Consider the following 20,819-nt stretch of genomic DNA (forward strand, 5'->3'; position numbering starts at 1 on the left):
GTGGGTCCCCCGGGCCAGAGCGTCGAGGGATCCCCTCCGACCTCTCGCGCTGTCAATGAGGCCACATGTGCCAACTCACACAGACGAGTAGAAACCACATTCACGGATGAACTGTAAGACGGGGTCAGCTGCTCTGGTGCTCACAGGTAGCACGTCAGGAAGTTTAAGGTATCACTGCAAAGCAACCAAAGTTGGGCAGTCTAGTAGGATGTGGGCCACTGTCAGGCAGGCATATCGCCAGTAAGGTGGGTCCTGGGCACCATCTCAGCAGTAACGTGGATCCTCACGTCGGAGAATGCGGCTGTCGGTCAGCCAACTGCGGCCAATGCGTAGCTGACGAGGGACAGTAGATTCCCTGTGAGAAGTGCGAAGGAAAGACTGCCGTGTAGTTGTGGTATCCCTTACTGCCTTCAGTTTGTTCGGGGAATAGGGGCGAACCGTTCCGAGATCCAGACCTCCGACAACTGACGGTTTGGGGTCAAGTGGAGGTCCAGTTCTGAGACCCCATTTTACAAGTGGTATCCCGGTAGCCAACTTTGCCGACCGTTCAGCACAATCGTTCCCTGAGATACCGACACGTCCAGGGATACGAACGAGGAAGACCGGCCGTCCACCTCGATGGAGGCCAGAAAGGAGATCCCGGATAGTCACAACTGACGGGTGACGAGGATAGTACTGGTCTACAGCCTGAAGACTGCTCAGGGAGTTGCTGCAGGTAAGAATCACCTCACTAGCACAAGAACGAGCACAGATAAAGGCCGTTCGATAGCCACTGATTCTGCAGTGAAGACAATGCATCCAGTAGTTCACTGCACCACGCACGTGTGTAGACCAAACCGATTCGCCCACAGACCGTCGAGCCGTCAGAGTATACCAGTTCCCGACACGGTAATACATCGAGGACAGGCGGCAATAGGCAACAAAAACCCGTGGGCTCAACTGAATCTTTAGATCCGAAGAATAAATCGAGACTGATCTGAGGTCGGGGTGCACACTGTGGTGGAGTATTCAGTTGCTTCCTGACAAGAGGTGACGGTGGGGGGAAGTTGAAGTTCGGACCAGAGACATTGGAGTCAAACTTCGTTGTGACCCCCAGTTCTGGGTCTTTGTTGTGATAGGTGGATATCCCTATTAGCAAAACGAACACAGTAGATTAGATGGTTAGGGGAGCTGTGAATGTGTAGAGCATAACTGCATAGTAGTTGTCAGCACACAATCTGTAGTGGAGGAACCTGAGTCTTGTGAGTAGGCTGTCCACAGGGCTCTTTTGAAAGGCTCCTGTTGCACCTCGGACCCAAGAGTGGTGTATCAGATCCAGTGATTGCAATGGTGAGGGTGATGCCAAACCACTTGCCAGAGTCCCACAATGAAGGCAGGGCAGGATCAGGGCTCTGTAAAATTGAAGAAGTGTAGTGCGGTGTGCACCCCAGCTGGTGTTACTGAGGCACAGAAGTGTATTAAGTGAGCACATTTGCTTAAGTCGGCAACATTTGCTTAAGTCTGCAACATTTGCTTAAGTCGGCAACATTTGCTTAAGTCGGCAACATTTGCTAAGTCGGCAACATTTGCTAAGTCGGCAAAAGTGGGGAAGCCACGTCAACTAGACATCGAAGACCAGTCGCAAACACGATAAGGGCCAACCACATTAATTACTAGTAATTGGTTGTCAAGGTAAAGGACTGGTTGTGGACAAATAGTAAGAGGTCAACAGTAAGAGGTCAACAGTAAGAGGTCAACAGTAAGAGGTCAACAGTGCATGCCACTTGGCAGCTGAAAACTGAAAGCCACAGATGGGGGCCCACGACTGCATCTTTTAAACGGTGTAGTGTTCAGCAAAACTCACACTAGAGAAGCAACATTAAAAACAAAAATTGTTGGCATACCAACAGCAGGATACCGAAGACCCCACAGACGATGTTAAGATTGCTGATAACCACTAAAAAGAAAGGGAGGCTCAAAACGGAGCCCTGCACGACCCCATTCTCTTGCATACGGGGGAGGGGGGAGGGGGGGGGGGGGGGAGAGAGCGTGGTGAATGTACTCTGGAAAGCACAGACTTAACTTGATCAAGAAAGTACCATGCGACAAGAACTTCTGGACCAAAATCAGAAGCCGATACCCGGAGACCGAAGGTCAAAGAAGTAAGCAATAAGGTACTAACATCTAGTCAAAAGCTGTCCAGATACCGGACTCCAACCAAATCAAATTATCAGCAGAGAAACAGTCTTGGCAAAATCTGCCCTGGGAGGGGGCCAGAACATCCCAAGAATCAAGGAGCCAACAGAGCCGATGGTTCACCAAACGCTTGAGCAACTTACAGAGAACTTCGGTGAAACTAATTGGGCAACAGCTATCCACCTCTAGGGGATGCTTACCCGGTTTCAGCACCAGAACGATGATGTTATCACGCCACTGAGATGGGAATTCACCCTTGCCCCAGATACGGTTTTGAAGATGGTAAGGAGGTGAGATTGACAATCCATCGATAAGTGTTTGAGCATTTGGTTGTTGATGCGGTGTGGCCCTGGGGCTGCATCAGATCAAAGGGCTATGAATAATTCCCACTCACTGAACGGAGCATTACAGAGCTCCAAGTGCTGTGTGGTGAGACATAAGTGGATTTGCTCCATCCGCTGTTTGAGCACAGGTACGAAAGGTCGATAATTCTCAGGTGCAGAGGCTCGAGCACAATGCATGTACTGTTCCCAGCATTATTGCTTCCATTCTTTTATTAAGTGGCAGACCAGAGCACAAAGCTGTTTAAAGGCAATGAGGTGCTCCATCGGCAGATGCCACTTACAGCTTTGGGAGGAAGGAATATTGGGTTCAATGTCCTGTTGACATAAAGGTCATTACAGGCGGAGCACAAGCTCTGTTTGTGTCAAGGATGGGGAAGAAAGGCTGGATAGTTGTGGGTTTGAACTGTCATCCTCCTGAATGCAAGTTCAGTGTGCTAACCACTGCGCTACTTTACTCAGTATGGCATTGAAGAGCCCGCCTGTGATCTCTAAGGCCTCGGTGGTTACTGAGGTCCGCCAAGGTATTATCTACTGAGGAAGGGGGGGGGAATCCCGAACAATAGGGAACCACTAAGTCGGCTGCTGTTGCACTCTGAACAGCCGCATCAATACCTCCACATAGCAGGCAGTTAAGAATGACAGTGGTGATGAAAGGATCCCAATTGGCAATGTTAAGAGCCCACCTAGGGCTAGGAGAGCGACACTGAGGGAGGGACAGGAAGATCGGGAAGTAGTCACTACCACACAGGTCATCGTGGACTTTCTTGTGGATGGATGGAAGAAGACCAGAGCTGCAAATAGAAAGATTAATGGCCGATAAAGTTCGATGTGCCACACTAAAGTGTAGGGGGCACCAGTATTCAAGAGACAGAGGTAGAGATCTGCCAGTAAGTTTTAAATGTTTTTACCATGGCCAGCGATTGAGGTTCCACCCATATAGGATAATAGGCATTGAAGTCACCCAAGATTAGGAGATATGGGAGAGATGAGAAGTCAATGCAGATAATATGTTCATGATGTAACTCAACCAGGAGATGGAAGAAACCACTACAGTTCCACCGGAGAATCACGCTGTCGGTACACTGTGAGGGTGTGAAGCAACCAAGGAGGTACATTATGTGCTGCTACCAGGACATATGTGCAAGCTCCACCCAACAACCCAGCATATTTGGTGCAAGGACGATTCACTTGCAATAGTTGTCCACAATCAGTATATTATAGGCTGGTACTGCAACATAAACATAAAGACATGCCTGAATTTCACACATCTGATGTGCCACATGGGGGGAAACACACTGTTTCACGTCACAGTGGTATACAATCACCTTGACTTTTTTTAGCCAAAAAATTGCCCTCAGAGGCCAAGATGAAGGCCTGACAGCAACCCTACTGTCCTTTGGCCCCCTACGGACATGACAAAGTGCACACCCCGACACTCCGAGCTGGCACAAAGCTCACTGTCAGACTGCGAGAGGAGGTCATGATGGAAAATCATGACGGGCTTCTCCACAACAGGATGTCTACCGTGCTGGGTTTTCAGCGTACTTCTCTATTGGAAAGAAAGGGTGCTAAGGTGAGACACAAAGGTGGAACGTATACCGTACTGAGTGAGCTTCCCTGCATGATCTACATTTCCGAAAAATTAGGAAAAGTGGTGGAAGGTTGAAGTAAGCAATGGGGCCATGCATTTATCAAAGAAAAGGTGTAGAGAGTGCCATAAGTGCAATGGAAAACTAGAGTCCTCAATCATGTATCAGGTCCAAGTGCAGTCTGTACCAGTACGACCATCAAATGAAAAGCTCAATCTTTTTTCCATTTAATAGTAACGACCATGATGAGTAGATTAGTAGGTGCAGAGGAATTTAAGCAGTAATTCTTCATGCACTCCCAATGATACTGGACTGGGAAAAGAAACCCTAGTATGTGTAATGATGCTAAGTAACTTATTTCCTGCACTTCACAGTGGTTTTCAGATTATGCACAAAGCTGAAGATCTACAGATATAACTGTAGACTTTTTGGGGAGTAAAGCAAATCGCATTATAGTTAAACATACCATTCATCATCTTTCTTAATGTCTAACCAGTGAACATACCATATCATCAGATATTGGCTAAAGAAAAACTTATGCCTACAAACTGTGTCAAATTTACATATGTTATTTGAAGAAGTTCATGAGACCGACCAAAGAAAGGGGGCAACCTGTGATAAAAGCTAAAATATTACAAATAATCCACAAAAACAAAAAATATGTCGTCTTCAATTGGTGATGTGATGGAAGAAAACTAAATGCTATAATAGGCCTAACGGTTGCAGGCAGCCAAAAGCACAAGTTGTGTGTGATTGCTTATAATGAATCATACTAACATACCTGTTGTGCAAAGAATATGTTGTTGACAACTTCTTCATCCTTGACAAAGCTGTCTATCTCATCAACAATTTTTCTCCGTGAACGACGTTCTTCAATCCATCGAAACAAAAATATAAAACCATATACAGGGCCTTCGAGCGACTTCTGCAAATCATAAATCTCCTCAACTTGTACTCCTTTTACTCCAAAGTCTTCCAAAAGTAGTGTAAACAATCCTGTGAAGATAAAACAATAAAAGAAATTGTTAACAATACACTAATTACGACAATTATGACTGTGTTTGCCAAACTAAACCATAAGTCTGAATGGGTCTGGGGGAAAATTGGCATTACCAACAAAATAGAATGTTATGGACGTAAATACACTTATTCATAAAGCTAGAAAACTTTACGTTTGATGACAGGAACGATTAACACAACATCTAGGTCCTGTCATTCACCTGATTACATATTCAGAAGCTAAACAAACCGACAGCAACACACAGAACGCTTGTAATAGTAAACATTTGACAACGTAAACACAACCTTACCGGGGTCACTTTCCAGTTCCAGCCACCCTTCAGTCAATCTGTTTATATCTACTGGCATCCTTGTCAAGTTAACACACGTCGTTTTACATTACTTCCATTTTATTTTAATTCTCTTACAATAATAAACTGGGTTAAAATACATATTTTTCATCCTTTGACCGTCTCCAACGCGTTCTACGTATCAGCAAAGATTAGCCAACAATGCCCAACATACAACTGCGTCATATTGCGCATATATTTTAAAAATTTGTATTATGGCTTTGTTGTACAGTTTTGTTTTACGAATTTGTGCTACATTTAAAACGAATTGTTATTATTAATTATCGTCTGGCTTCCCTGAAACTTTTTTGGGGGACTTAACGGTTAATTGCCACTACGATTATCTTTGCAGAGTTGTATCTCTGAGTCCAGATAATTCTAATGGGAAATATGTGTAACGTATGTATTAAATTAAGAATTTGACTTTCGTGGCTTGTTGCTTAATGTGAGGGAACGATGGACGTAGGGAATCAGCCGATTATCGAAGAATGGGTACGTACGTAAATATTGCTTGAAAACTTTCCGCTTAGAACAGCCATAATTGAAACAGATTTCCCTTTTGTTTATGAACCGAACATGCTGTAAAGTTGCGCAAAGTTTGTTTATACAACACAAACATTAGTGACAAGAACACAAAACAGAATGAAAATGTGTAATGTTTAAATTTAAGCTGTAATAGAGTTGCTGTTTATGCAGTCCAGCCGTCTGTTCCGTATTGTAATAGAATGTGACATTGGAACACGCCCCCACCCCCTCCCTCTCTTACATCAACATCTGTACTCAGCAAACCATCGTGAGGGGAGTGGCAGAGGATACGTCCCATTACACCAGTTATTAGAGTTTCTCCTTGCTCCATTTACGTATGGCGCGCGAAAAGAATGATTGAATACCACTGTAGGGGGCTGTAGTATATTCCTAGAGTTATCAGTTAAAACCGGTTCTAGAAACTTTAAGAGATTTTCTCAGAATAGTTTAAATCTGTCTTAAAGAGAGTGCCAGTTTACTCCCTTAAATATCTATGTGATAGTCACCCACAGATTAAACAAACAGTGACCATCTGTGCTGCCGTTCTCCGCATATGTTCAATATCTTCTGTTAGTCCTCTGTGATACACGTCCCAAACACTTTAGCAATATTCTAGAACTGGTTTCACAAATGATTTGTGAGCAATCTCTTTTGTAGACTGATTGCACTCTCCCCATTTTCTACCAATATACCAAAGTATACCAACTGCTTTACCCACAACTGAACCCTTATTATTTCATTTCATATCCCAACCTAGTGTTACACCCAGGTATTTGTAAGAGTTAACTGATTCCAACAGTGACTCATTGTCATTATAGTCATAGGATACTACATTTTTTTTTCATTTTGTGACGTGCAAAGTTGTAAATTTCTGAATATTTAGAACAAGATGCTGGTCTCTGCAAAGTGTCAAAAACTTATCAAGATCTGTTTGCTAATTTATGCAGCTTCTCAAAGATAATACTTCATTATAGATAATTGCATCATCTGCTGAAATCCTGATTTTACTATTAATATTGACTGTAAGGTCATTAACATACAACATGAAGAGCAAGCTTCCCAACACATTTCCCTGCAGCACACCCAAAGTTACTTCTACATTAGACGATGACTCTCCATCTGAGATAACATCCTTTTTCCTCTCTACCAAAGAATCCTCAGTTCAGTTACAAATTTCACTTGATACCTCATATGATCGTACTTTTGACCTTAAGTGTAAGTATGATACTTACTGTGAGTCAAATGCTTTTCGGAAATCGAGAAATACTGCGTCTATCTGGTTGCCTTGATTCAGATCTTTCACTATGTTATGTGAGGAAAGTGAGAGCTCGATTTCACATGGTCGATGTTTTTAAAATGCATGCTGGTTATCTTTGAGGAGGTCATTCTGTTAAAGACACCTAGGAGGTCATTCTGTTAGACACCTCAATGTGTTTGAGCTCAGAATATGTACTAAGATCCTACAACGAATCAGTGTCAAGTATATTGGACTGTAATTTTGTGTATCATTTCTACTATCCTTTCTACTATGCCTTTTTTCAAGAACTGGGCACAGTTGTTTGCTCAAGGGATCTACGGTAGATTATAGTTGGAAGAGGCGTTAACTCAGCTGCAAATTCAGTATAGGAGCTGACAGGGATCGTATCGGGGCCTGGAGTTTTGTTCAGTTTTAATAATATCAGCTGTTTCACAACACCACTGACATAAATACTTATTTCATTCATCTTTTCAGTGGTAGAAGGATTAAATTGTGGCAGTTTTCCTGTGTTTTCATTTGTAAAGAAACATTTGAAAACGAAATTAAGGGGTATTAGAACAGAAAAAAAATATGTTTTCACATTTTTTATGTCATTATAAAATTTGCAATTTTGCAAATAAAATGATGTATCACTTATGTCTCACGTGGGAAGTATTTTATTTTATTTTGTGAATATAATCTACACTGGTTGAAAATAATAAAATTTTTGTGTGTGTTACTTCAGGATTTAATAAAATCGGTAATTTTTTACATAGAAGGCTGGGAATTGCTGTGTTATAAGATCATCTCTGGAAGAGTATGGGCAACAGTTTGAGGAAGTTGAAACAAAGTTTGAGAGAAAAGAAACTTTCTGGTGGTAAAACCATAAGCGGTAGGCTGACAGACAAAATGATTGATGAACTGCAGCGGTATTATGGGATGGCCATCAGAAATAATACTGAGGATTCATTGAAAATGAAGCAGGCAGTATGGGCTACCTTCTTCTACAGACTGTCTACTGATGAAAAACCAATGCACCACCTTTGCCCTCCTGGATTCGATTCATGGTGCAATTACCGCAATGTCCAGTAGGGAAAGGAAGCCAGTGTGCGCTCCGTGAGCATTCCGGGGGGAGTCATTCCGGGTGTGGAAAGGGTGCTTCCAGATCCCATGAAGAGTACAGGGTGCAGCCAACTGCAGGTGGTGGCTCATGTCGGTACCAATGACGTGTGTCGCTTTGGATCAGAGCAGATTCTGTCTGGTTTCGGGTGGCTAACGGAAATGGTAAAGACTGTCGAAATAAGGCCCCGGGAATAGACAACATTCCATTAGAACTACTGACGGCCTTGGGAGAGCCAGTCCTGACAAAACTCTACCATCAGATGAGCAAGATGTATGAGACAGGCGAAATACCCTCAGACTTCAAGAAGAATATAATAATTCCAATCCCAAAGAAAGCAGGTGTTAACAGATGTGAAAATTACCGAACTATCGGTTTAATAAGTCACAGCTGCAAAATACTAACGTGAATTCTTTACAGACGAATGGAAAAACTGATAGAAGCTGACCTCTGGGACGATCAGTTTGGATTCCGTAGAAATGTTGGAACACGTGAGGCAATACTGACCCTATGACTTATCTTAGAAGCTAGATTAAGGAAAGGCAAACCTACGTTTCTAGCATTTGTAGACTTAGAGAAAGCTTTTGACAATGTTGACTGGAATACTCTCTTTCAAATTCTGAAGGTGGAAGGGGTAAATTACCGAGAGCAAAAGGCTATTTACAATTTGTACAGAAACCAGATGGCAGTTATAATAGTCGAGGGGCACGAAAGGGAAGCATTGGTTGGGAAGGGAGTGAGACAGGGTTGTAGCCTATCCCTGATGTTATTCAATCTGTATATTGGGCAAGCAGTAAAGGAAACAAAAGAAAAGTTCGCAGTAGATATTAAAATCCATGGAGAAGAAATAAAAACTTTGAGGTTCGCCGATGACGTTGCAATTCTGTCAGAGACAGCAAAGGACTTGGAAGAGCAGTTGAATGGAATGGACAGTGTCATGAAAGGAGGGTATAAGATGAACATCAACAAAAGCAAAACAATGATAATGGAATGTAGTCGAATGAAGTCGGGTGATTCTGAGGGTATTAGATTAGGAAATGAGACACTTAAAGTAGTAAAGGAGTTTTGCTATTTGTGGAGCAAAATAACTGATGATGGTCGAAGTAGAGAGGATATAAAATGTAGACTGGCAATGGCAAGGAAAGCGTTTCTGAAGAAGAGAAATCTGTTAACATCGAGGATTGATTTAAGTGTCGGGAAGTCGTTTCTGAAAGTATTTGTACAGTGTGTAGCCATGTATGGAAGTGAAACATGGATGGTAAATAGTTTAGACAAGAAGAGAATAGGAGCTTTCGAAATGTGGTGCTACAGAAGAATGCTGAAGATTAGATGGGTAGATCATATAACTAATGAGGAGGAACTGAATAGGATTGGGGAGAAGTAGTTTGTGGCACAACTTAACTAGAAGGGATCGGTTGGTAGGACATGTTCTGAGACATTGAGGGATCACCAATTTAGTATTGGAGGGCAGCGTGGAGGGTAAAAATTGTAGAGGGAGACCAAGAGATGAATACACTAAACAGATTCAGAAGGATGTAATTTGTAGTAGGTACTGGGAGATGAAGAAGCTTGCACAGGATAGAGTAGCATGGAGTGCTGCGTCAAACCAGTCTCAGGACTGAAGACCACAACAACTACAACAACATGTACTAAGGGGGGTTTTCTGCAGTGTCTTGTTTTGTCTTTGATCCCTATGCGGAACTGGCATCGGTAGTGGAATACTTTCTTCATTGCATGCTGAAGTAGCAGAGTCCTCATTTCGCTTGTCAATACTTCGACCGCTGTTTCGGAGTGGTCGTCTACTCCGGATGCGTGCCATTTCTGACCCTTTGCATGTATTTACTATTGTTGTTTGCACACATATTCGGCCACAACAATCATCTGCAATGCCTCTCCACACGTATTTGAAACAATCTCGGAAACATTTGCAATATCGGTAGAAACAACATATAAACAAAATAATCAGTATTACAACTCCTAGGTAAGACCAGAACGAATAGTGATATCATGAGATTTCAGAGAAACTGCGAGAGACACTGTGCTGTTCTTGGAATGCTATCTCTTCCTCTATTTCGGCTAATTTAGACAGGCAACCTTGAGGTTGTTCAAATGTTGTACTACATGCTCTAATGGCATGTCTAACTTCAGCTCCGATATGTTTCTTTGTTCTTTGTTAATTATACAACAATCAATCTGCATGTTTAGAGCGGGCACTATATCGTCACTAGTCACGTTAGTTCTTATGATTTGTTCAGACTGTATGAACACTTGTTTCGTATCCCTTGCACCTGCCATAAAAGGTCAGTTTTCTGTACCTTTTACTAGTACATCTGTGGGCTTGTTATCGTTACACAAAACTGTCAACCCTTCCTCTTTTGGGCCAACGAACAACCATTGATCCTGACTCAAGGGAGTCCATATACTATCATTCAATTTCACAAACTTTTTAATGCAATTGCTGGGAATTTCCATTATGGGTTGCAACATTCTAGCTTCACACGATTCGTGATTGTGCATGGACATTTAAACAAACTTTTGTTTACAAATTTTTCGAACATGTTCTATTTCTTTACCCAATAGTTGTTCACTACTTGGATTGACATAGTGCTACTTAGCTTCGTCAGTTAACAAATAATCTTTCTCAGGCTGCATGTACATGAGTAAATTCTGATTTCCATCAACTTCTGATGGTAAAGGTAACACTTTGTATAAATTGAACAACTCATTTTCCACTAATGGAACATGTAGTACATAACGTAGTATATTGCCTGACAAGGAAGCATCAACATCTGTTATGCGTAGCAGCTGGTACTCATTCTGTTCTGTGAGTGCAATTGGGAACTTCTTTTATCGTTGATGTCACCCTGAATTAATTGTGAGTATTTAACTGTTTGAACTGGATTAATTATATGAGGTTCCGTATTCCTTTTTGTGCGTTTACAATTGCAGCAATTAACAACTCGTATTCCCGTTCTAATTCCATAAATATTGATACCAACAGTAACAGTTGTTCATTGACAGTAGTAAGACCAGCTAAGTGTTGTACTTTTTGATCTGTGCTATTATCATATTTATTCATGTATCTGTGAAGTTTCCCCATGTTCTTGACATTAATTTCTTCATTACGTGCAAGGCTAGATAATGTGTGACTGAAACCTGTCAAAGTGGTTTTGACTACGGTAACTTGCTCTTTTGTCAGCTTAAGTAACTGCCTCTGTTTGCTTTCAATTAAATTAGATTAGATTTACTTTCATTCCAATTGATCCATAGTGAGGAGGTTCTCCAGGATGTAGAACATGTCAGAAAAACAATAATACATAACAAATATTTACAACTAAAGCAAATAAGCTTATGTACCATTCCACAGGTCCTAAGTGGAATGATCGTCATTTTTTATGAACACTATATGAAAGAACCATTTTACAAATACCAATGCACTGAATTTAAAATAAAAAAGTTTATTTATTTATTTATAAGGTAATAAACATGTACTACAACTACTATAATACTTATTTACAATGAACGCATTACTGTACTGAAATTGTGCAGAAGTTAGATTGTACTTACACACACACACACACACACACACACACACAACTCAGTTGGCTTTACTGAGAAATTCATCAATGGAGTAGAAGGAGTTGGCCACCAATAAATCCTTTAGGCTTCTCTTAAACTAAATTTCATTGGTTGTTAAGCTTTTTATAGCTGCTGGCAAGTTATTGAAAACGTGCGTTCCTGAATAATGCACACCTTTTTGTACAAGACTAAGTGACTTTAAATCCTAATGAAGATTATTATTATTTCTAGTATTGATTCCATGTATTGAGCTGTTGATTTGAAAAAGTGATATATTTTTAATTACAAATTTCATTAAGGAATAAATATATTGAGTAGTAGTAGTTAGTATCCCTAGCTCCCTAAACAGGCTTCTGCAGGATGTTCTCGAGTTCACACCACATATAACTCTTACTGCACGTTTTTGTGCCCGGAAAACTTTAGCTTGGCTTGATGAATCACCCCAAAAAATAATCTCATATGACATTATGGAATGAAAGTAAGCATAGTATGCCAGTTTTTTCCCTTATATCTGACACAATTCGCATTGCAAATAGAGATTTGTTAAGACGCTTCAGCAGTTCTGTTGTGTGCTCCTCCCAGTTGAATTTATTATCAAGCTGTAATCCCAAGAATTTAACACTGTCCACTTCTTCTATCTTCTTGTCATCGTATGTTAGACATATACTCATGGGACACCCCTTACATGATCTGAACTGCATGTAGTGTGTTTTTTCAACATTTAGCGACAAAGAATTGGCTAGGAACCAGTGATTAATGTCCGCAAATATTTTATTAGCTGATCTTTCTAAGACTACACTTGATTTGCTATTTATTGCAATGTTTGTATCATCGGCAAACAAAACAAACTTGGCATCTGGTAATGTTACTGATGAAACGTCATTGATATACACAAGAAAAAGTAAGGGCCCCAAAATGGAACCTTGTGGAACCCCACATGTAATTAGTTCCCAGTTGGATGATGCCTGATAGCTTGATACATGTCTCTTTCCTAATAACACCCTATGTTTCCTGCCAGAGATATAAGATTTGAACCATTTTGCAGCATTTCCTGTTACACTATAATATTCTAATTTATTTAAAAGGATATTGTGATTTACACAGTCAAATGCCTTTGACAGATCGCAAAATATACCAGTTGTCTGCAATTTTTTGTCTAATGAATTAAGCACATTTTCACTCTAAGTGTAGATAGTCTTCTCAATATCAGAACCCTTTAGTAATCCAAACTGTGACTCTGACAGTATGTTATTTGCGATAAGATGGTTATAAAGCCGACTGTACATTACTTTTTCTAAATTTTTTGAGAATGCTGGCAACAATCAATCTTTGATTTGAAAAACGAGGCATCCTGTTCGTATAAGGTTCCAAACAGAATTTTACTGATTTCTCCCACAAAATTCAAGATACCTCTTTTTCTACATGTCTCAGGCCTTGTTAATTGCCCAATTAGACTTTGTGCAGTTCGTATCTTTCGAACGTGCCATTCTAAAGTCTGTTCCACTGCTGTGCATTCCCGATCACCAGTCCCTAGACTGGTAAATTTCTGTTTACAATAACTTACAGATAAATGTGCAAATCTCTCGTTTCCTCAGCTTTAGCTTGGAGTTGTCCTAATTGAATATAACTTACGATTTTCCGTGTCACACTGTAGATCGGTACCTTGCCATTGCTGTCATAATACAAGCCTGGGGACGAAGGAAACTTTTCCACATTAAAATCTTGATAGTGTCTGAGGGTGTACACAGCGGCGATACAGCTCACCAGGTACAACACTCTCATCAGTTTCCTCATCTGTAATTTCAAGACAATCCAGTCTTAGTAGAATTCCTTTAATCTGTTGGCATGTACTGTTAAAAATTTGTTTCTTCTTAAACGGATAGCTACATTCGGTCCTTTTGTCCTTACTACAGTGAAGGGACCATGCCACTGGGTGTCTAGCTTACGACTTCTACCTCTTCCGGCACTTTCATCGTACAACAGAACCTGATCACCTGTTATGAAGTCCTTAGGGTTCTTCGTTCTACCATAGTAGTCCTTATTTTTCTGTTTACACTGTTTGTTATGATCCCTTGAACACTGGCGCATTTGCCTCATTTTCTCTTTTAATTCGAGAACATAATCATCGTGGTTATGCATAACACCTGTGGGATCTCTTTGCAATGTTCCAGGTATGTTGCATTCTCTACCGAAAAACAACTCATTGCACTATGAGGTGTAGTATTGAACACGAAGACAGCAAATTGAAGCCAGTCATCCCAGTTTGTCTGCTGTCTGTTGATATAGTGTCTTAGGAATTCTGTTATGGTGCGGTGCAACCTCTCCAATGAGCCTTTCGACTGCAAATGGTAACAAGAAGTTTGTACTCTGTCTATCCTTGACATTTTGCACACTCTTTTTAGTGTGACACTCAAGAAGTTGTTGCCATTATCACTGAGTATTACCAAAGGCATTCCAAACTTCAAAATTATTTTTTCCACTAGTACACGAGCCACAGTGTCTGCGTCCTGTTTTTCTGTGGGTTCGGCCACAATGAACTTCATTAGCGCATCTTGAAATGTCAGTATATACCTGTTGTTTTTCTTGGTTACTGTTAATGGGCCGACAATGACAATATCACACCGATCAAATATGCCTTGCGGCATTGGTGTTATAACCAAAGGCATTTTTGTTTTATTCTGTGTTTTGTTTTTCTGACAACTGGGGCATTTTGTAATATAGTCCTCAATGTCCTTCTTCACACCGGGCCACGTTCGGTATTTTCGTATACAATTTTAGGTTATCATGATCCCTTGATGACCACCTATGTGTGCGTCATGGAATTCTCGCAAAATTTTTGCCTTCTCTGCATCAGTTATTTCATGTTGTTCGTCTCCTTGACCTACCGTTGTTTCCTCACTTTTGTTTATACCTTCCGCCGTAATTGGCTCCACTGGTGCACGGTATCTTTGTGAATCCGGGACCTGCTCTGTGGCTGCCTCTTAAATACTGGGGCCGCCACACATTTCAGTGGGGCTCATAGTAGGTACTCAGCCATTGATATATCAGTTTGCAGCCCAGTACTTCTCCCATCTATCCACTGGAGCGCACATGATGACCTGTGTGGTAATGGCCACTTCTCCATCTTCCTGTCACTGCCCCAGCGTCAGGCACACGGACGCCTGCCCAGATGGGCTTCCAACAAGGTGGACTGGGGAACTTTCACCTCTGCAGTCACCGCTGAATCTCCCCCGCACGATAACATCGATGTGATGGTTGAGCAGGTGACTAGCACAATTGTTTCTGCAGCAGAAAACGCGATTCCCCGCTCTTTAGGATGCCTGAGGCGTAAGGCAGTCCCTTGGTGGACACTGGAAGTCGCTGAAGCAATTAAGGAGCATTGGCGAGCTCTACAGCGCCACGAGTGGCACCCTTCCCTGGAGCACCTCATAGCTTTAAAAACAGCTCCATGCCTGTGTTCGCTACCTTATCTAACAATGGAGGAAGGAGTGTTGGGAGAGATACGTGTCCACCATCAGGTGCCACATGTCACCTCCCCAAGTCTGGGCAAAGATAAAACGTCTTTTCGGGTACCAGGCACCAACAGCTGTCCCTGGTGTTACCATAAATGGCGAATTATGTACAGACACAAAGGCGATTCCTGAGCACTTTGCTCGAGCCTCTGAATTGGAGAATTACCCCCCCAGACTTTCGCACACTCAAACAGCAGTGCAGCTGGAAGGGAACGTCCTCCCATTCATTACATGCTGCAGTGAATCCTAAAACGCCCCATTTACAGAGTGGGAGGTCCTCAGTGCCCTTGGACATTGCACCGACACAGCTTCTGGGCCTGATTACATCCACAGCCAGATGATTAAACATCTCTCATCTGACTACAACCGACATGTTCTCGTCATCTTCAACCGGATCTGGTGCGATGGTGTCTTTCCATCACAATGATGGAAGAGCACCATCGTCCCGGTGCTCAGACCCGGTAAAAACCTGCTTGATGTGGATAGCTATCGGCCCATCAGCCTCACCAATGTTGTTTGTAAGCTGCTGGAACGTATGGTATGTTAGCGGTTGGGTTGGGTCCTCGAGTCACATGGCTTGCTGGATCCATATCAGGGCTGCTTTCGCCAGTGTCACTCTACCACTGATAATCTTATGTCCATCGAATCTGCCATCCGAAAATCCTTTTCCGGACAGCAACGCCGGATTGCTGCCTTTTTTGACTTAGTAAAGCATAAGACACGACTTGGCGACGTCATATCCTTGCCACATTGTATGAGTGGGGTCTCTGGGGACCACTCGCGATTTTTATCCAGAACTTCCTGTCCCTTTGTACTTTCCGTGTCCAAGTTGGTGACTCCCAAAGTTCCATCCGTATTCAGGAGAATGGAACCCCACAGGGCTCTGGATTGAGTGTCTCTCTATTTTTTTAACGGTCTAGCAGTGGCTGTCGAGCCCTCCGTCTCACCTTTTCTGTATACAGACAACTTCTGCATTTCGTACTGCTGCTCCAGTACTGTTGTTGCTGTGCGGCACCTCCAGGGAGCCATCCACAAGATGCAGTCATGGGCTCTAGCCCACGGCTTCCAGTTTTAAGCCACAAAGTCGTGTGTCGTGCACTTCTGTCAGTGTCGTATCGTTCATCTGGAACCCACACTTTATCATAATGACGATCCACTCACTGCAGTGGAGACATATCAATTCCTAAGACTGGTTTTTGACACTCGATTGACTTGGCTCTCTCATCTTCATCAGCTTAAGCAATAGTGCTGGCAGCACCTCAATGCCCTTCATTGCTTGAGCAACACCAATTGGGGTGCAGATCGCTGTATGCTGCTGCAGCTCTACAGAGCCCTTGTGCCCCCCCCCCCCCCCCCCCCTCCCCCTCCCCAGGGGGTCCACTCTTTTGTGGATAAGTGTGTAGCGAGCACGGGATCCCGAGCTAATGTGGCCTTCCTTCCTTTCCGGGCTGCATACCTTCCCTTTCCGCATCCTTCCCCATCCCCCATCTTCGCCCCTCTCCCCCCCCCCCCCCCCCCCCCCCCCCCCCTCACCTCACCTCTGGCTCTTTCCTTCCCTTTCTCCCCCTCTGGGAGTATGGTTTGTACCTACATCCGGAGACGGACGCTCGTAAATGTACCGCATTCTTCGCCTTCCTTGCTTGTATGTCTTAATCCTTCTTTTGTCCTTCTCTTTTCCTTACCTCTTCTTTTTACCCTTTTCTCCGCTGCGGCGTTTGAGACCTCTCCTCTTTCCTTTCCCTTTCTCTTTCTTTTTCTTCCTCCCTGTGCGTGTCTGAAGGCCGACCCACGCATTTTTGTGTGTAGCCGGTGACGGGGTAACGCGTAATTCCCCGCCCCGGGTAGACAGGTAGGACATGTACGTACCCCCTGGTAACGGCCAGGCCCAGGGAGGGGTGATGACCCGAGTTGATACCTTCCGAAAGTGCCAATTGGTCCCTCCGTCCGTTTGTCGGGAGGTGTGAACAATCACCTAAGGCGGGAGTGCCCTCAGAGAGGTTCCCCACAAGGGAGGAGCACGCCATCGGAGACGCCGGTAATCATGGAGGATTCTTCCGCAATGGTTTCCTCACCTTCCACTATGTCTTCTCACAAACGTAAGTTCACTGAGTCTCAGCCACAGTCAGTTCTTCCATCGTTGCCACAGTTCCTTGTTGTTTCTCGGTCTGACGAAGGTCACGACTTCTCCACGGTCAACCCTTTCATTATTCAGAAAGGTGTCGACGCAATTGCAGGTCCTGTAGTCTTGTTCCAGATTAAGGAATGGCACCTTGTTGTTAGAAACAGTCAGTGCCCTCCAGGCACAAAAATTGCTGCGTACTTCACTGTTCCACACCTTCCCTGTCCGGCTTGAAGCGCACCGCACTTTAAATTCCTCGCGTGGAGTCGTTTATACATGCTCCCTCGATGGATTGTCTGACGAAGAAATTCAGCACTACCTGTCTGACCAGGGCGTCACGGCTGTTCATCGGGTTATGAAAAGGGTTGACTCGAACATCATTCCAACCCGCACTGTCTTCTTGACATTTGACAAAGTTCAACTCCCATCGAAAATCAAAGCAGGCTATGAGATAATTTCCGTTCGCCCTTACGTCCCAAACCCTACGCGTTGCTATCGATGTCAACGGTTCAATCACACCAGCCAGTCCTGTTCCAATCCGGCCAAATGTGTTACGTGTGGCAAGGATGCCCATGAGGGTGCTTGTCCACCTCCATCCCCTCGCTGCATCAACTGTATGGGTGACCACGCTGCTTCCTCTCGTGATTGCCCCGTTTTTAAGGACGAAAAGCTCATCCAGGAAATCAGAGTGAAGGAAAAGGTGTCGACCTTTGCTGCTCGAAAATTATTCGCCAGTCGACAGCCCACCGTGCCTCAGACAGGAAAATACAGAACAGTCCTTGCCTCTCCTCGGCCAACAAAGGAGGCGGCCACGCAGACTTGCGACCTTACCTTTAGTGCCACGGTCGTCAGATCGGCCAGCGCAAAGATCGCCCGTTCAACTTCCCCACTTTCGCCTGCCCACTCTATGGCTCACCCTCCATCGGGTTCTGCTAAATCTCGAGCCCAAAAGTCAGACACCAAGACTTCGAAAAAAGAGCATACTCGTGAAGATTTTTTACATACCCCAACTTCACAACCATCGGTTCCTCCTTCATCTAAACATCATACTTCCATGAAGGCTACAAAGAAACCCAATTCCTCTCCTTCTCCGCCAAGGCGTGTCCCATCTACAGCACCACCTGGCGGAAATCGCCCTCGGCCGTCTTCCTTGTCGCCGAGGCGCACTGCTGGCGGCCGATCAACCAGCCGATCGCTGGTGGCAGGAGCTGCTCGTGAACAACCTATGGATCAGGATCATCTGCCTTCGGCTGAATGCCATTCCATGCTGTCGGTCGCAAGCTCTGAGCAGTCGCTGAGTTGACGGCAACCTTGGTCACATTCTTCCATTTTCTGTTTACCCTATGTCCATTATCCACTGGAATATCTGCGGCCTTCGAGCCAATCGGGATGAATTGTCGATCCTCTTATGATCCTACTCGCCAGTCATCTTTTGTCTTCAGGAAACAAAGCTGTGTCCCCATGACCGCTTTGTTCTCCCACATTTTCAGTCTGTCGGATTTGATCTCCCCTCTGTTGAAGGCACTCCAGCACATGGAGGACTCATGATTCTTCTCCATGATACTCTCCATTATCACCCAATTCCCTTAAACACTTCCTTCCAAGCTGTCGCTGTCCGTCTTTCCCTTTCTGGATTTACCTTTTCTCTTTGTGCTCTATACATTCCATCGTCCACACCAATGGCACGAGCTGATCTCCTTCATCTTCTTGGTCACCTACCACTCCCCCTATTTGCTGGTTGGAGACTTCAATGCCCACCACCCGCTTTGGGGATCTCCACATTCTTGTCCGCGTGGCTCACTATTGCTAGACGTCTTCCACCAAGCGGATCTAGTTTGCCTCAACACTGGGGACCCTACATTTTTGTCTGTCTTCACGACAAATTTCTCTCATTTGGACCTTTTGGTCAGTAATGTTACGCTAGCTCGGCGCTTCGAATGGTTCGCCCTTGATGATACACACTCGAGTGACCACTTTCCATGTGTCCTTAGACTGCAGCCTCAACAGCCATATATGCGCCCGTGACGCTGGAAGTTTGGCCAAGCCGATTGGACACTTTTTTCGTCTCTAGCGACATTTGATGACTGTCACTTTCCTAGCGTCAACGATGATGTCACACACATTACAGACGTTATTCTTACAGCTGCGGAACGTTCAATACCACGCACCTCCGCATTGCCCCGGCGCCCCCCATTTCCTTGGTGGAACGTGGCATGCCGTGACGCAATACGTGAGCGGCAACGTGCTCTTCGCGTTTTCCGCCACCATCCTACTTTGGACAACTGTATCCGCTATAAGCAGTTCCGAGCGTGATGCCGTCGCGTCATCCGCGATAGCAAGAAGGAAAGCTGGAAATTCTTTATTAGCTCATTTAACACCTTCACTCCCTCCTTGGAAGTTTGGAGTCGGATTCGACGGTTTTCAGGCACGCTTAGTTTCTCCCCGGTCTCTGGGCTCACTGTCGCGCATGATACATTAGTGGACCCCGTCGCAATTTCTAACTCATTGGGTCAACACTTTGCTGGGATTTCGAGCTCTTCAAATTACCCGCCAGCATTTCTCCCGAAGAAACGTGCAGCGGAAGTGCGACCTCTTGCTTTCTCCTCTCAAAATCGCGAAAGCTACAATACTGTTTTCTCCATGCGGGAACTCCAACATGCACTCTCTTCTTCTCGCTCCTCCGCCCCAGGACCGGATGGTATCCACATCCAAATGTTGCTGCATTTATCATACCACAGTCTGCTTTACTTCCTTCGCCTTTATAATCGAATTTGGACCGACAGTACTTTTCCCAGACGATGGCGGGAAGCTATCGTTGTTCCTGTTCCGAAACCTGGAAAGGACAAACATCTCCCCTCTAGCTATTGCCCCATTTCTCTCACGAGTAGTGTATGTAAGGTTTTGGAGCGTATGGTGAATTGCCGTTTAGCTTGGTGGCTGGAGTCCCGCAGTCTTTTAACACCTGCCCAATGCGGTTTCCGAAAGCATCATTCTGCAGTTGACCATCTTGTTGCTCTATCCACTTATATCATGAACAATTATCTCTGGAAACGCCAAACAGTAGCAATATTTTTTGTTCTGGAGAGAGCATACGATACCTGTTGGAGGACAGGCATCCTCCGCACACTGTTCTCTTGGGGCTTTCGAGGTCGGCTGCCCCTTTTTCTTCACGAATTTATGGCAGAGCGCACATTTAGAGTGCGGGTGAACACCATTCTCTCCTGTACTTTCTCCCAAGAAAACGGGGTACCCCAGGGCTCCGTGCTGAGT

At 44.0% G+C, this 20,819-nt stretch overlaps 2 protein-coding genes across 6 annotated transcripts in view; one reads left to right on the top strand and one right to left on the bottom strand.

Moving 5' to 3' along the window:
* LOC124716923 (ubiquitin carboxyl-terminal hydrolase calypso) overlaps positions 1-5,602 on the bottom strand; it is a 186,368-nt gene extending 180,766 nt beyond the window's left edge. For all 4 annotated transcript variants that reach the window (XM_047243497.1, XM_047243496.1, XM_047243499.1 and 1 more), the window contains exons 1-2: positions 5,419-5,602; positions 4,890-5,104 (exon numbers count right to left, since the gene is read on the bottom strand). In XM_047243497.1, the coding sequence (XP_047099453.1) occupies positions 4,890-5,104; positions 5,419-5,476 (273 nt within the window). In that variant the 5' untranslated portion in view covers positions 5,477-5,602. The remainder of the gene's footprint in view (positions 1-4,889; positions 5,105-5,418) is intronic.
* A 208-nt stretch (positions 5,603-5,810) lies between these two features.
* The window catches only part of LOC124716924 (serine/threonine/tyrosine-interacting protein-like), a 78,107-nt gene continuing 63,098 nt past the window's right edge, over positions 5,811-20,819 (top strand). Inside the window, exon 1 of one of the 2 annotated variants that reach the window (XM_047243500.1) lies at positions 5,811-5,949. In XM_047243500.1, the coding sequence (XP_047099456.1) occupies positions 5,914-5,949 (36 nt within the window). In that variant the 5' untranslated portion in view covers positions 5,811-5,913. Of the gene's footprint in view, positions 5,954-20,819 lie in introns of both variants that reach the window. The other variant, XM_047243501.1, reaches the window with a different exon arrangement.

The sequence above is a fragment of the Schistocerca piceifrons genome, chromosome 9 (genome assembly GCF_021461385.2).
Source record: "Schistocerca piceifrons isolate TAMUIC-IGC-003096 chromosome 9, iqSchPice1.1, whole genome shotgun sequence".
In the NCBI taxonomy this organism is placed as follows: Eukaryota; Metazoa; Arthropoda; class Insecta; order Orthoptera; family Acrididae; genus Schistocerca; species Schistocerca piceifrons.